The sequence below is a fragment of the Heloderma suspectum genome, chromosome 7, assembly GCF_057233095.1.
Source record: "Heloderma suspectum isolate Gila_16-S chromosome 7, 16-S_ref, whole genome shotgun sequence".
Taxonomy (NCBI): Eukaryota; Metazoa; Chordata; class Lepidosauria; order Squamata; family Helodermatidae; genus Heloderma; species Heloderma suspectum.
Window position 1 is genome coordinate 40,720,625 of NC_139464.1, and position 14,360 is coordinate 40,734,984.

Below are 14,360 nucleotides of genomic sequence, written 5' to 3' on the forward strand. Positions count from 1 at the left end.
GTGAGAAGAAGGAGCAGTAGATGCTGCTGCCTACTTGCTCTCTGCCTGGTCAAACAAGTGGTAGCAATGATGAGAAAGAGGAAGAGGAGCAATAGCAGCTGGTGACAATGCTGGAGGGAAGGTAGACTCACTGAGGAGGGGGCCCATGGAGGGTGTCCTGCCTCTGGGCCCTCAAAAACCTGGAGCCGGTGCTGTCCCCCAGTGAGCACACAGCATCCTCAGGCAGCTGTTGGACCCCCAGTACTCCAGCAGGGGGCACTGCTATGCTGACATCCGCCTTGTCTCTGGCCTAGGGATGTACGAAAGGTACTTACCTTTCGGGGATTATGCTGATGGTGCGGGGGGAGGCGTTCCGTCCCTTCCCCCAGAATCCTCGCTGGGGGGGAGGCACTCCGTTCCTCCCCACCCCCGGAATCCTGGCCGGCTGGCTGTGCTCCGCAGCGATTCTGCAGAGCCGCCGGCCAGCTCCGCCAGCAGCCAGACATCTGGCCGTTGGCTAGCAGGGACGTAAAGGGCGGCGGCCATAGCCGCCGCCGTTTGCGTCCCTGCAGTCAGCCGTGATAGGCTACGTAAAGCTTTACGTAGCCTATCACGGCTGATTAAAAAACACACATGCGCGTATGGAAATGGCGGCGGCCATGGCCGCCACCATTTGCATTCCTTATTTTGGCACGTCTTAGTCTACGTAAACATTTACGTAGACTAAGACGGCGAAAATAAGGGGAACGCAAATAGCGTAGCGTCTACGCTATTTGCGTTCCCCTTATTTTCGCTGTCTTAGTCTTTGTAAACGTTTACGTAGACTAAGACGTGCCAAAATAAGGAATGCAAATGGTGGCGGCCATGGCCGCCGCCATTTGCGTACGTGCGTTTTTTTTTTTTAAGTCAGCTGTGATAGGCTACGTAAAGATTTACGTAGCCTATCACGGTGTTTTTTTTTAAAATCTAGCCGTGATAGGCTACGTAAATCTTTACGTAGCCTATCACGTTTTTTTTTTTTTAACTTGGAAATGGTGGCGGCGGCAGCCGGTCAGAAGACCGGCCGCCGCAGCTGCCGCCGCCGCTGAACTGCTGCAGGAGCCGCCACCGCCAGGAAGATCTGCCCCAGGTAAGTCCTGTCCCGGGGGGGGTGGCGGGCCGTTCCGCCACCGATTTCGGGGGGCCGAATGCGCTGGCATTTGGCCTCCCCGAGATCCGTGGCAGAACGTTCGTACATCCCTACTCTGGCCCCTGCGCTGGGCAGTTAGATAGGAGTCATTTCAGTTTCCTACAATGCAGTGTAATTCTGGGGCATGATGGGAGCTTTAAATGGCTGCTCAGACCTAAACACTTGCCACTCTGCAGCGCTCTGCAGCTGAGTGCAGCCTTTCCACCACCACCACCAGGTAAGCTTCCTGGGGCCCACCAGATTAGGACAGGGCCCACTGGAGGATGCTTTGCTGAGGGCCCCTCACACATGGAGCCGTCCCTGGGCCAAACTACACAAGAGCAACCAAACTGTGTCTTTAAATTGACTCCAATGGTATGTAAGGTGTGCGTATGGGGGGTGCTGTTTAAAGTGCAAAAGGGGCATGTAGGGGAAGGGCATGCTAAACCCTCCCCCACCCTTCCACTTTTCCTCCTGCAGCCTCTCTCCCTAGATGCTTTTCTCGCAATCAGGCTCACTTCTACTAGAAGAGCCCAGCTGGGGAAGGGAGACGGTATGACCTTGGGGAACAGACTCCAGGGGCAAAGAAGGTCAGGGAAAGAGCTCAGCATGCCTCTTTTGCACTTTAAATCACGAGCCCCGCTTTACACATTTGGAACAGACACATTTTTAAAGACATGGGTTTGTCACTATCATGTTTAGTTTAGCCCTGAGGGGGGATTTGAACTCAAGCCTTATTACTCCAAGTCCAATGCTGTCCAGTACTCCATACATACCTGCTACTTCTTCAGCCTTTCAGGGTGATACTGAAGGTCGTCTGCTGAAAAACAACAGCAACCCTTTGCTTGCAGGATTATTGAATGTGGACTTCCAGCTGAATTCTGGAAGCAAGCACGTTGTCAAAATCCAAACAGGTGTTGATACATTTTGTAGAGTGAAGGAAGACATAGTAGGAGGATAGACTGAAAGAAGGCCTAACTTTGACTTCTGGATCAATAATGTGCAATTTTGGTGCACTTTGCAGGAGTCAGCCTTGAATTTTGAGTCAAGCCCTGACCATTCAGATAAGATATCTTGACTCTTGTCTAAAGCACATATTTACACACTACAACTTCAACGTTACTTTACATCATTGTGTCAAGAGTCAGCCTTATCATTCCATCCTTGTGATCATTTAATTGTAAATGTTGCATTTTGTTTTGCCTCTGGAAAGCTCACAATGGCCTCACAACAGCTCTGTGGGGTAGGTTAAGTTGAGCAACAAGGATTTGCACAAGGCCATCCAATCAGTTTTGGGCCTGAGTGGGAATCTGAACTTTGGTTCTAAGTAGGTACAAGCCCAGCACACTAGTCAATGCAGCACACTGGCTCTCATTTTTTTCATATCTGGAGCAACCACTGGTTATAACTGCTTCATCCTGTGCTTGAAATAACAATCCCGGAACAGAACTTCAAGGGCTGCCAACTCCAAATATCAAGTCTTCTCCCTTTGTTCTCTTTTAAATCCCTGTCTTCCACAAAGCCTTTCTGGTTTATCACACAGTTCTCAGTCTATTCCAGCCTTTCCCAACGTGCCCCTCCAGATGTTTTGGACTACAACTCCCATCAGCCTCAGTAGGGACAATGGTCAAGGAATGATGGGAATTATAATCTAAAACAACTGGAGGGCATCAGATTGGGGAAGGCTGGTCTATTCTTTCCTGTTTATTTACCTGGTGACTCTTCCCCAACTCTTGCTACATTTGCATCAAATCCGGTCCTGCCCCTGGTCCTGTCCTGTGAAGGTGGATTCACACAGTCATATCTGATTTGTGGGGATGAGGAGTTCACACTCACCTTTTCTGGTAGACATCCACATGCATCAGGTTTATCAGTGGTTGAGCATGTGTGCAGATCCGGGGATCAAGCTGTGTTAGTCGAGTCTTCCAGAACAAGAATTGGTCCATGATCTAAACCAGGCATGGGCAACACACATCCCAAGGGCCACATATAGGCCCCTGTGGTGTGATATGCAACCTCTGCCTCCCCCACTGCTGCCCCCGTGCTGCTGAAATTTGGTGGCGGCTGTCACAGTGTCAAAAAAATTGGTGGTTAGCCACTGAAATTCAGTGGCAAACCACTATAGACTCAAAAGCGCCCATTTCAGCTTGTTTCCAAGCTAAGAATGGTCCTCTTGAGTTTCTGCAGTGGTTTGCCACTGAATTTTGGCAGCAAATTGGTTTTTTTTTTGCTGCTGCTGCTGCTGTGCCACTGCCAGCAAGAGTGTGGCCCCTGAGGGGTCTGGGTGGTGGAAATTGGCCCCGAGACCACCCAAAGTTGCCCACTCTAATCTAAACATAGGTTGAACTATTTATGAGATAAAGATTCAAAAGGCTATTTACCAGAAAATGACTAGAGAAAGTCCCTTTGCAATGGCAAAAGACAATTGTGTGAATCTATCCAATCTTCCACACATTTGCTCAGGATAAAATTCCATTAATCTGTAAAGGCCTTTTCCAAAGCAAGTATGTGGAGAACAGTAGCATTGTTTTGTGCAGCAGCAAGCACGCACGCTGTTGGTACTGAAACAATTATAAAAATAACAGCATTTTATAAATCGCAAGTTAGGTTTTGTCCCGTAAAAAAAAAAAAAATTAATCTGAATGCCTTGATAACCGACATTTAAAACATTTTTTAAGAGAGCAAGCCTGTGGTCCCTAGGTGAGTGTTCCCAGGGACATGAGAATTGCTCAGATTCCACCTTCCGAGGACAGAGACAGTGCTCCGACCTCAGAAGGGGGAGTTGGAGATCTGACCCCCCTCCCATGCCCCCTTGCAGCCGTGCAGAAAGAACCGCATTGGCTCCCCCCCAAAGTCAGAAAGGTGACCTCAAAAGAGGAGGAAAGGCGACATTCTGGTGGGCAGGAAGGGACCAGAGAGGCCAGAATACAGGTTATCCTGAGGCTCCCCCAGCCTCCTTCCCTCCCACTCTGAAGTGCCCTTGCTAGGCGGGCTGAAAAGCCCATCTTGCAAAATTTGCAGGGTGGGAGGACCAGCACTGGATGATCCGACGCTCCAAGTTCAGGGGCTTCTGATCGCCGTGGCACAACCAATAGGGTTGCACCCTAAGTGAATGTTGTTAACTGGTATTCTAAATTTGTAGGGCAAGTAGCACAGTTATATACTTAATATTTTATTTGCCGCTATGAAGACTAGAAAACGTCTAAGCTTTGATTCAGGTGGGTTTGTGGTGCTCTGTTATCAACGGTCCTTTTAAAAACCAATTGTATGTGAGTTTTACATTGCTCCTCAGGTTTCTTATGAAAAAGCATGTTCTGCTTTCTCTTTTCTAGTCATGTGTTATCAGTTCTTAAGGGCACAATCTTATGCATGTTTAGACAGAAAAAAGCCCTACAACTCCCAGCATGCCCCAGCCAGCATGGCTAGCTGGGCATGCTGGGAATTGTAGGACATTTTTTCTGTCTAAACATAGATAGGATTGCACCATAAGTATGTTACATTATGGCACATCAGTATGGAAGCTTAGATCTCCAAGACCGTGAGTACTAACAGAGAATCTGGGGAGCACCTCTTTCAAATATATCTATGAAAGGGTGTCAGTACAATCCTGTGGATTAGGGGTGGTGGTGGTATCTGAAGGATTGCCTTTCCCTGCATGAACCTGACTGGCAATTAAGACCGTCACCAGAGGCCTATCTCTGGTTGCTCCACCTTCTGAGGTTAGGGGGTGATTTCTGGCGAAAGGGCCTTCTTAGAAGTGGCACCCACCTTATGGAATTCCTTCCCTAAGCAGAGGTGTAACAGGTAATTCCTTTATTTCAGGTGCCAAGTGGAATCTATCCTGTTGGATCAGGATTATAATGGCATCTTAATTGGACTTTTTAAAGATATTTGTTCCTCCTGGTTTGTGTGGGTGTTTTAAATTGGCTCTGGATTTGTGACTTTTATTGATTTTATACGGCCTGCTACTGTTTTGTTCTTAGCATTGTCAGAATTTATTATGTCTTCCTATTGTAAGGCACTCTGGAAATGTTTGTAAATAAGATAACATAAACATTGTAATAAAAATAAATAAAGATAATTAAGGGTGCAATCCTATTCATGTTTAGACAGGAAAAAAATACTACAACTCCCAGCATGCTGGGGCATGCTGGGAGTTGTAGGATTTTTTTCCCTATCTAAACATGCATAGGATTGCACCCTAAGCCTTGAATTTAGGAGACCTGGTTCAAGTCCTAACTTTGTGGTGGCATCATTGTCTGGCCTCTGTCACCCTCTTAATGAGGCCCAGTTCCCCTTCTGTAAAATGGAAATTAAATTGTCCAATCAACTATGTTCATTATAAGGGGAAGCACCGTAAAAAAAAAGGTGGTAAAACAATCATATGTATTAAAAGCACTAATAAGGCCTGAGGCCTTAGTGAAGCAGGTATGACTGTAAAAGGGAATATTGTCTACCTCACAGGATCTGTTTCCACCTCCAGCTTCAGGGCCCATTCGGAACTGATGCTTTAACAGCAATATTCATCTACGCAAGCCAACAGTGTATTGTGCGAATTAGATATTTTAGTGGAAATTAAAAATACCCAAAATAATTGCCTGTCAGAGAAGACCAAACAAGTTCAATTAATTACATATACTTCAAACAGAAAAATTGCAACACCCATCCCCTTGCATTCTTCCCTTTTCTTGTTTCCACAGCTTTCATTCCTTATACTGAGAGCAAAACTAGATTTTTGCTGCTCAGGTTTTCAACCATGACAAAATGGCCTCCATTCACTTCCATTTAGATCCTTTTCCTCAGGGGTTTCTCCATGAAGAAAAGCATTCCTTTGTTTCAAGCCTCTAAACAAACCCACATAAACAAGGACCAAGTTATATTAAAAAAATCTTTATTTCATGTACCAGGATTTTTTTTTTAAATTTTCTTCTTTTTAAAATTGTTCTTTTTAACAGTCTGAAAAAAAAAAAACACAAAAAGAAAAGAAAATGGAGGTTTGTTTCTCGAACTGGTTTGAGCTGAACATAAGCAGTATCCTTGGAAAAAAAATTCTCCACCAGTCCTAGTCCTCCCTCTTCTTCCCATCTTTCTTACTTCTGTTCTCTCTTTCTCTCACCCACACACTCAGGGATACACACACCCATCCACACTCACTCACTCACGCATACACAAGCCCTCATTCATTTTTATTCAATCAGAAATGCTCAAGAACTCTACAGATATCAAGTTCTTGAAAGCAGCTTTGGGTTTCAACCAAAATACCATCCTCTGCCTGTGCTGGAGTACAGGAAACCAGTTTGGGGTTTTTTTAAACTCATCTCTGGGGCTTTGGATATTGGTTTACTTAAGCCCCTCTGCCCTTTTCATTGTTACAGGTTAGCAGGCTTGAGGTTTGGGATTTAGCAGGAGTTCTAGACATACACTATAGAATGGGGTGTTCCATATTGATTACTAATGTCACTCGAGCTGTACATCTAGGCTCTTCAGCCATGACGGACCTATCTGCAGACGCGTGGGGAGAATTCATTCTGCCACAGTGGCTCAGTGCTCCACACGCTGCTTCCCTACCTTGCCCGGGGTGGACTCCACTCTCCTCTGTAAGAGAAGAAAAGTAGGAGGAAGCAGCATTAAACCAGGTGGGTAGTGCAGGTTGCTTTTTCTGACCCCCATTTAAATTTCTGCAGGAGCTGAGCCGCTGTGCGAAGCAAAGCCTCTTTGAATCTGAGCAGCGCTAGTTTGAACAGGAAGAATCAAATGAGAGTCTAAAGGTGCCGAGAGGAATGACTGGACCCCACTCAAGAAACCATAACGCCTGAAATCTTGCTTCTTTAAGGCAACATAAAGGGCTCTGGCGTCATAGGACTATGGAGAATTCACTCCATCTCTTTTGGCCCCAGACGGATCTGCACCTAAAATCTTAACTTGGTGCCATGCTGGCATAACCCATTATTCCCGCCTGCTACCTTGTCAGACCCTGCTCTCTTCATTCTCCCAGGAGCAGTGTTAAAAAGGGAGCTGGATTAAACGTTGCTGTCAGCAAAAAAGAAAAGAAAAGCCATGGCACCAAATGTCCCTCATGAACATTATGACAATTTGGATACCTGTTGTGGGTATGCTGTGACTGAAGTCTATGAGGGACTGGGAGTCTGTGTGTGTGTTTGGGGGGTGGGTAAGAAGGAAGCGTGCTATGTGTGTGCTCCTCTCCCTTTTTGCGGATGTATAAACCAGGAGGGACCGCAGTGAAGTAGGTAATAATGAGTAGTAAGCAAGGAGAATCAGGCTTGTTACCAAGAAGGCTGCACTCTCCCCTGCCTTACAGCATTTATGCCCTCGCTCCAGAAAGAGTGTGGAACTTTACCACTGAGGTGAGCGAGGGAAGAATTTGGACTGGGCAGTCCAGGTCTGTCAGCAAAGTTAGAGATAGGAGGGGTATCTCCTAAAAACGCTAGATGTTCTCCCTTCACCTGGCGACAATTGTGCTGAGCACATACGAGATAGGATGCGTCTCAACTTGAAGGGGGACCACAGTGATGCGGAAAAGCGGAACCTGCCGACCGCCTGCTTGCTACTCAGCTATTAAAGGCACAGGAGCCCCTTTCCGATGAGGGTCTGGCAAGGCCTAGCTGTAGGCCTGTGGTAGAGTTTTGCATTGACTCTTTATGGCCATAAATTTTAGCAAGTGGGCTCAACCTGGAGAGTCCCAAGAGGCCTATGAGGGAAATTTTGGGTCCAGGGAAGACAATAGTCATGGGTCCCTCTTCCCCCAACTCTTTTATGCTGCCACTTTGTTCCTCCATACAGTTGCCTTCTCAAGAGCTCCCACCCCAACACTGCTCTGGTAGACTTCGTCTTAAGTCCTGCTTTCTCTCTGCCGTGGACATCCTCAGTGAGAGAAAATGGCTAGTGTGGGGAGAAAGAGGATGAAATGGATTCCCTAAACAGGCTGAGCTCCAGGGACTTCCTGCTTCTCTCCCTCCCTCCCTTTCTGCTGAGACTGTAAAGCTGCCAGAGCCCATGTGGAACAACTTGAACAGCTGCACTTTCCCCTACCATTGTGCTGCAGTGGTGGAAAAAGCTGTACCTACCAAAATGGTCTCTTCTGGACTATTTTTAAAAGGACAGGACCAAACTGTCCCATAGTGAACATGGCAACACTACTGGTGGGTCACTATGTAAGGCGGGGTGAACCTTTGTGTGGCAGGCACGGGCAAGACAATGAAGTCAGGGAATAACTTTTTAGTAGTATGTATTTAGAATGGGAACTGAATCTTGGTTGATGTGTAGGGTATGCATGAGAGGGATGCCAATAAATCTGGCAAAACCTATCCATGAAGCAGGAAAGCTAGCAGTATAAACCAAACTGACATCAGTGGGAAATAGCAGCTATTTTGCCTGTCAGCTTCTGTTTTTTAAGCCGGGGAGTGAGCGCAGGGTAGCAGCATATTTGCCTGTCTGTGTGGGGATGTGAGCAGAAGTCTACACGGCAACATCTAATCCTTGTTTGGTATTCTGGCCCCAGCAATAGCAGCATAATTCTCTCCTTGGGAAGAGATTTTTTCCCCTGGCCCAAAGTTCTCATGGTCTGAGGGAGAATGCTACCCACTCCAACCAGCTGGCCAAGTTCTGGGTGGCTTTTAAAAGTTGTTGTTGAATGGACTCAGTTTCCATTTGCTCTTTAGAAGCCTTTCAACCCCTAAGATTTTAGTTTTCACAGTTTTCAAGCTGGAAAAAAGATGAAAAGAAAAATATTATCTGGCTTTCTTGCAAGTAAATCCACTGATTATATTTACATGTATTTATAGTTGGTTTTCTTTTATTAAAAAGTTGCCACTTTTTTATGAAGCTTTTTTTTTTTGCAATGTCACTGTTAGCCCCAGGATAGTCACAGGGTAGTAAGGCTGAGCTGATCAGCCTTAACTTCCGGAGACCTGGAGATCAGTGATCAAAATTAACCCCTCTGATCCCCAAGGACAGGAAGGTCACTGTTAAGCCCTGTGGACTGATAAGAACATGTTGAATCACCAGTCACTCCAGGGGGTTCAGTAAGTTGAAGCAGGCCCCATTGCATGTACAAACAAAGGCATCCACAAGGACACCAAAGTCACAGCATTTTATTACCTCCTGGAGATCCTCAGGAACCTGCAAGTCCAGTGGGTTAAAAGTGAAAAGAAAACAAAGTAAAAAAAATTAAAGAGTAACCCCCCCCAATCCAAAGAGCTGCCTCCTCCTCTTCCCACTTGTTTTTTTTAATTTTTTTTGTTATTTCTCGGTTCCTTTTTTAAATCTGTTTTTATTAAATGTTAAAATAATGGTACATGGGAAATCATGCATTTTCTTTTAAATTTATTTTCTATTTTTTCTATTTTTAAATTTCTTTCTCTTGATTTTTTTAACGTTTTTTTCTTTTTTCTTTTTTTTTGAACTTTTTTTGGTTTCTTTTTGGATGCTTCACTTAAGTTTGTTTTTGTTTTTGTGTTTTTTTTGCTTTTGGAAGGTTTCCCCATGGTTGCTTTCTTCTCTCCCCCCTTGCCCTCCCCCACTGCTCCCTCCCATCCTGCACCCAAGACCCACTCCCACCTTCCCTGTCCCCCATTTTCAGCCCCTCTCGACGGCTTCATACGGGGGTGGTCCGGCGATTGGCTGTGTTAGTGTGGATGGAGTCCTTGTTTTCTTTCTGGATACAGTTGTGAACCTGGAGGAAGCTGTTATCCCTGTCTGAATTGTAGGTGGTGGTGGGAGTCGTGGCAGCCTTCAAGGGGTCCCTGGTCAGGGTATACATCGAGATCTCTGTTGATGGGAGGGTGTTGAACCCTTTGATCCCGACAGGAGAGGCATCCCTGGAGTGTGAAGGCTCAGTGGAACGCGAACTGGAGCGACTGCGTCTCTGATAGCGGTAGCGGTAGCTAGGTATGCGGGTGATGGCAGAGGACTGGAGGTAGTCCGTGGCATGAGCACTGGCACGCAGCTGTTTGTGCCGGTCAATAAACATGTGTACGGCCAGCACTCCCACCATCTCGGCTATAATGAAGGACAGGGCCCCAAAGTAGAAGGACCAGCCATAAGAGTAACTGTTCTTCTTGGAGTCGCTCTTTGAGGGGTCTCCAGCATTGGCTGATATGTACACAATGATGCCAATTATATTACTCAGACCTGTGGACAAAGGGCAAGAGAGAAGAGACCATCAGACTGTCCTCTAAGTACACCAAATATAAGCTGAAGAGGCCTCATAGACTCTTCTGCATTGTTATACCCAGATATTTTGGCCCAAAGCTAGCCCCCTCTAAGGGCCAATTCACATTGTTTTAAACATGGTAGTTGTGCTGCCCAGCCAACCTCCGAGGCTGCTTTTGTGGCATTTATTGGATATTCTGAAAGTTCCAACACGTATCAAGTTCATGATGCTACCTCCTGGCTCCACCTTCTTTTGGAGAACTTTCTAGACTGTGGTGAGATTGGAGCCTGAAGTATTAATGGGAAGTGGGGCCCCACTGCCCCCTCTCGAAGTTCATGTGTTGAGCATCTGAAAAGAGGCATGCACGACTATGTAAACATGTGTAGGTACTCCACAAATTTGGGATCTCTTCACTGAAGTCCACACTCAACATAGGAAACCCCTTATAGACAACCATGCTCAATGAGTTGTTGAGGGCTTCTTGTTAATAGCGTGGAGCCCCTTTATGCATATAGTGCATGAAGGGGGCTACAGTCTCAACAAGGGTTCAGTTCACAAGATCAGTCAACATGCAAAAAAGGGGGAAAAAAGGGCAGCTTGTATTGGCTTTAAAAGGATCATGTGACTTAAGAACATAAGAAGAGCCATGCTGGATCAGATCAAGGTCCATCTAGTCCATCATTCTGTTCTCACGGTGGCCAACCAGCTGCCTGTGGGAAACCCACAAAGAGGACATGAATGCTACTTGTTGTAGACTTGTCCTTAATGTATGTGTAATGGATACCTGAGGAGGTCTTGTAAACTACTTAGCATCTTTCCAGACAACAGTTGAAAAGGACCTGCATTTTTTCTTTTCTTTTAGAGCTGTACCAACACTACTGCCAATCCAGTATAATATTATGTTTCTACGTAAAGAAAGAAGGGGCGGTCTTGTGCTGGGGAGAGGAAAGAGAATCAGGTGTACTTCTTTTCCCCCTTTTTCAGTTTAAAAGAAGCTAATCATCTGTAAAACCATAGGGCAATGCTACAGGGGGCAAGAGTGTAGCGTTGTTGTTTGCTGCTTTCTTTTTAAAAAGATCTCATAACCACATTCTATGCAGCACTCACAGCCTCAATGAACATGCTAGCTGGGGAGGAAAACCATTTTCAGATTCACAAATAGGTGGCACATTTGTTACACACACAGAATGGCTGCCATGAAAGCCTTTTAAAGGACAGTATTCTATTAATGTTTTATTCTAATTATTCTGTTCCCTTCTGTCTATCAGATTTTTATCCTACCTTCCTCCAAGGAATTCAGGGCAGTATATATCCCCCCTTTTATTCTTAGAACAAACCTCTGAGATAGGTTAGAATGAGACAGTGAACTGAGCAATATCAACCAGTGAGCAGGTGCCAAGCATCCTGTTTTGTGCCCCCTAAGCTAGCTTTCTGCCTTCAGGTATGGTGAAGGAGGCTGTCCCTTCACTAGTCTTGAAGAAAGATACAACTGCTGGTCCAGTATGCTTTTGAACATGGAATGGGAGTGGGCAATTCTTCACCTCAGGCAGTAAAGTATCTTGGGTTGGCCCTGAACCCATCCGTAGAAACCAAGGCTGGGTATGTAACTTCAGCTAATACCAAAATTTTGCTGATTCTGTTCTCCAATCCAAGGCTGTGAATCTGCTCCAAAAGCAGATTTCCAGTCGTGACTGCCAGCCGCTGCCCCCTTGGCTTCTTAGGCCTTACTGTATTGCTGTACTGTACCCTCTTCCCCCACCACCTAGGAAGTAGTAGTATGTAATTGTACGTTTTTCAAAATCTAAATGTAAAAATCTGCTTTCTTTGTTGGAGATTTGTGGACACTGAAGACCTTTTGATGTTTTGCAGGACACAGATACCCTCCTTCTTGGTTTAATGCAGCAAGCGTAACTGCTGGCAAATATTGCAGGGTATCGATGTGGCTGCTGATCATAATACTTTACAAAGCTCCAGTACCAATTCTGCAAAGTGCTATGGAACTGAGTTTATCTCAAGGTGTTGTTTTTAAACATTGCGTGCCACTTTCAATGGCCTAAACATATTTTAAATAAATAAATAAAGGGTGATTCTTCTTCTTCTTCTTCTACTACTACTACTACTACTACTACTACTTTTCCTCCTCCTCCTCCAAGAGGCCAGCTTTTTAAAGTCCTTGAAATGCTATTGCTCTCTGAATTCTCCAGAGCAGTTCATTGCTGTGTTTTCTCCCTATGGAATTATGGGGATGGGCATTTCCCATGTTACAGATCATCATACTGTTGCAAAGAGTGCGTGTGAGAAGCCAGTACAACAGCAAAAGAATGCTTTTTCAGCACTCAGTATAGTGGTGTGAATTCTGGTAGTGTGAGTGGTGGTGGACATTACTGGCATAGTTATTGGGCCCAACACCTCACTGACAGCCACAGGCATCCCTAAATGATATACTTTTTATATTAGTATTTCAGAGGATGTAGAGGGGCACATGAAGGAAAAAAACAATGCCCTTCCCACCTGTTCAGGCTCCTGATGCAATTTCCATCTAGACCTAAGTAGGTATGATAAGATGTATCTTCGCCAGCTGTTTCCCCCCAGCAGGTATCCCAGAACACACTGGGGAGAGCTGGTTCAGTGTGCTCTTCATCCTGAGCATTGTCCTGACAGTGGCACTACTTCTGGGCTATGTTCTAGGAACATGAGTATGCCATTAATGAGGTAGTAACTCACCCATAATGTCTTAGTTACCTAGCCTAGTAAGTTACCATGGTCTCTGTGCATGTGTCCTACTTTACAGAGGACAGTCCTCTATTTGAAGGTGTCCTTTGTTTGAAGTGCTGTCCAGCCCCAGTCCAGTTTAAGATAAAGAACCACAAGGAGGTAGAGCAAGTGCCTTGAAATTGCCCATCCCCAGTTAGCATCTGGACAGCAGACTGAGCAAGACTGTGGGTCATCTGGGCACAGTCTTCCCCATGTGGCGAGATGTCTTGTATTGCTATTTAAATTATAATATTTTTTTCTAAATCTGAATCTATGCATATAAATTACCACATGCGCATTTTATGCAAATCAGTGACCTCCCTTATCCACCCCCCTTTTTTTTGGCAATGCACAAATGGCCGCCCTAGTCCTCTTCAAGTGTGGAAGGGAAGAGGGGTGTGCGGTATTCACTCCTGTGATTGGCAGGAAGTATGAAGCCTTGGATTTGTGAAGCCTGCTATAAATACTGAGAGCCTGGCCTTCTGCCAGCACAGCAGCACCTTCTGTCTGCTGCACTTCAGAGCAGCTTTTAGTCCAAATCAGGACTAGATACACTTGTGGCCACCCGTGACCCTCACCTGAGCCTGCCAGTGACCACTGTGAGGTCTTGCAGGGTTCAGATGCACTGAAGCAGCCCATCCGGCTTCCAAAGAAAACCCCATGCACAAGCATTAATATATACAAAAAGCCAATAATGAAAGTAGGAACAAACTTTAATTAAAGGGCTTGCGAGATAAGGATAAGAAAATACTCCTTTATCACATGATAGTTGCAAAGCATAGGAAAACTAATAAAATCCTAAGAATCAGAGAATTTTGCAATTCTAAATTAATTTGGATTATTAGAGCTGGTGTAGGAGCAAGGTCGTCTGCTAAGTTTGAGCAACAATGGAAGTGGTTTAAACAATTCTGGAACAGGCAACAAATTTTAATGATTGGACACCCATTTTTGCTGGTATAAGGAAGAGGAAATGGTGGTATAAGTCGGCTCTTTTGTATATTACTGTTGTTGACCTCTATTTCTTTTGGGGAAAAAGGTTCCAATATCAATAAAAAATAGTAAAACTAATAGTAATAATAATAGTGAAAGTACGGAGGAATGGACAGGTACCGAGTACCACTACAAATATTCACTCGTATTCATCACTGACCTTAGAAAACAAGATCCCTGCTGGATTGGACCAACAGTCCAGCTAGTCCAGCATTCTGTTTAGAACAGTGGTTAGCCAGATGCCTTCAGGAAGCCTGCAAACAGGGCTTGATGGCAACAGCTGCCCCCTACTGTATA

General features: G+C 45.3%; 1 protein-coding gene across 1 annotated transcript in view; it reads right to left on the bottom strand.

Annotated features, from left to right (window-relative positions):
* Positions 1 to 9,761: 9,761 nt before the first annotated feature.
* Positions 9,762 to 14,360, bottom strand: part of CACNG2 (calcium voltage-gated channel auxiliary subunit gamma 2) — a 149,890-nt gene continuing 145,291 nt past the window's right edge. Inside the window, exon 4 of the mRNA XM_084811738.1 lies at positions 9,762 to 10,297. Coding sequence (XP_084667864.1) covers positions 9,762 to 10,297 — 536 coding nt within the window. The remainder of the gene's footprint in view (positions 10,298 to 14,360) is intronic.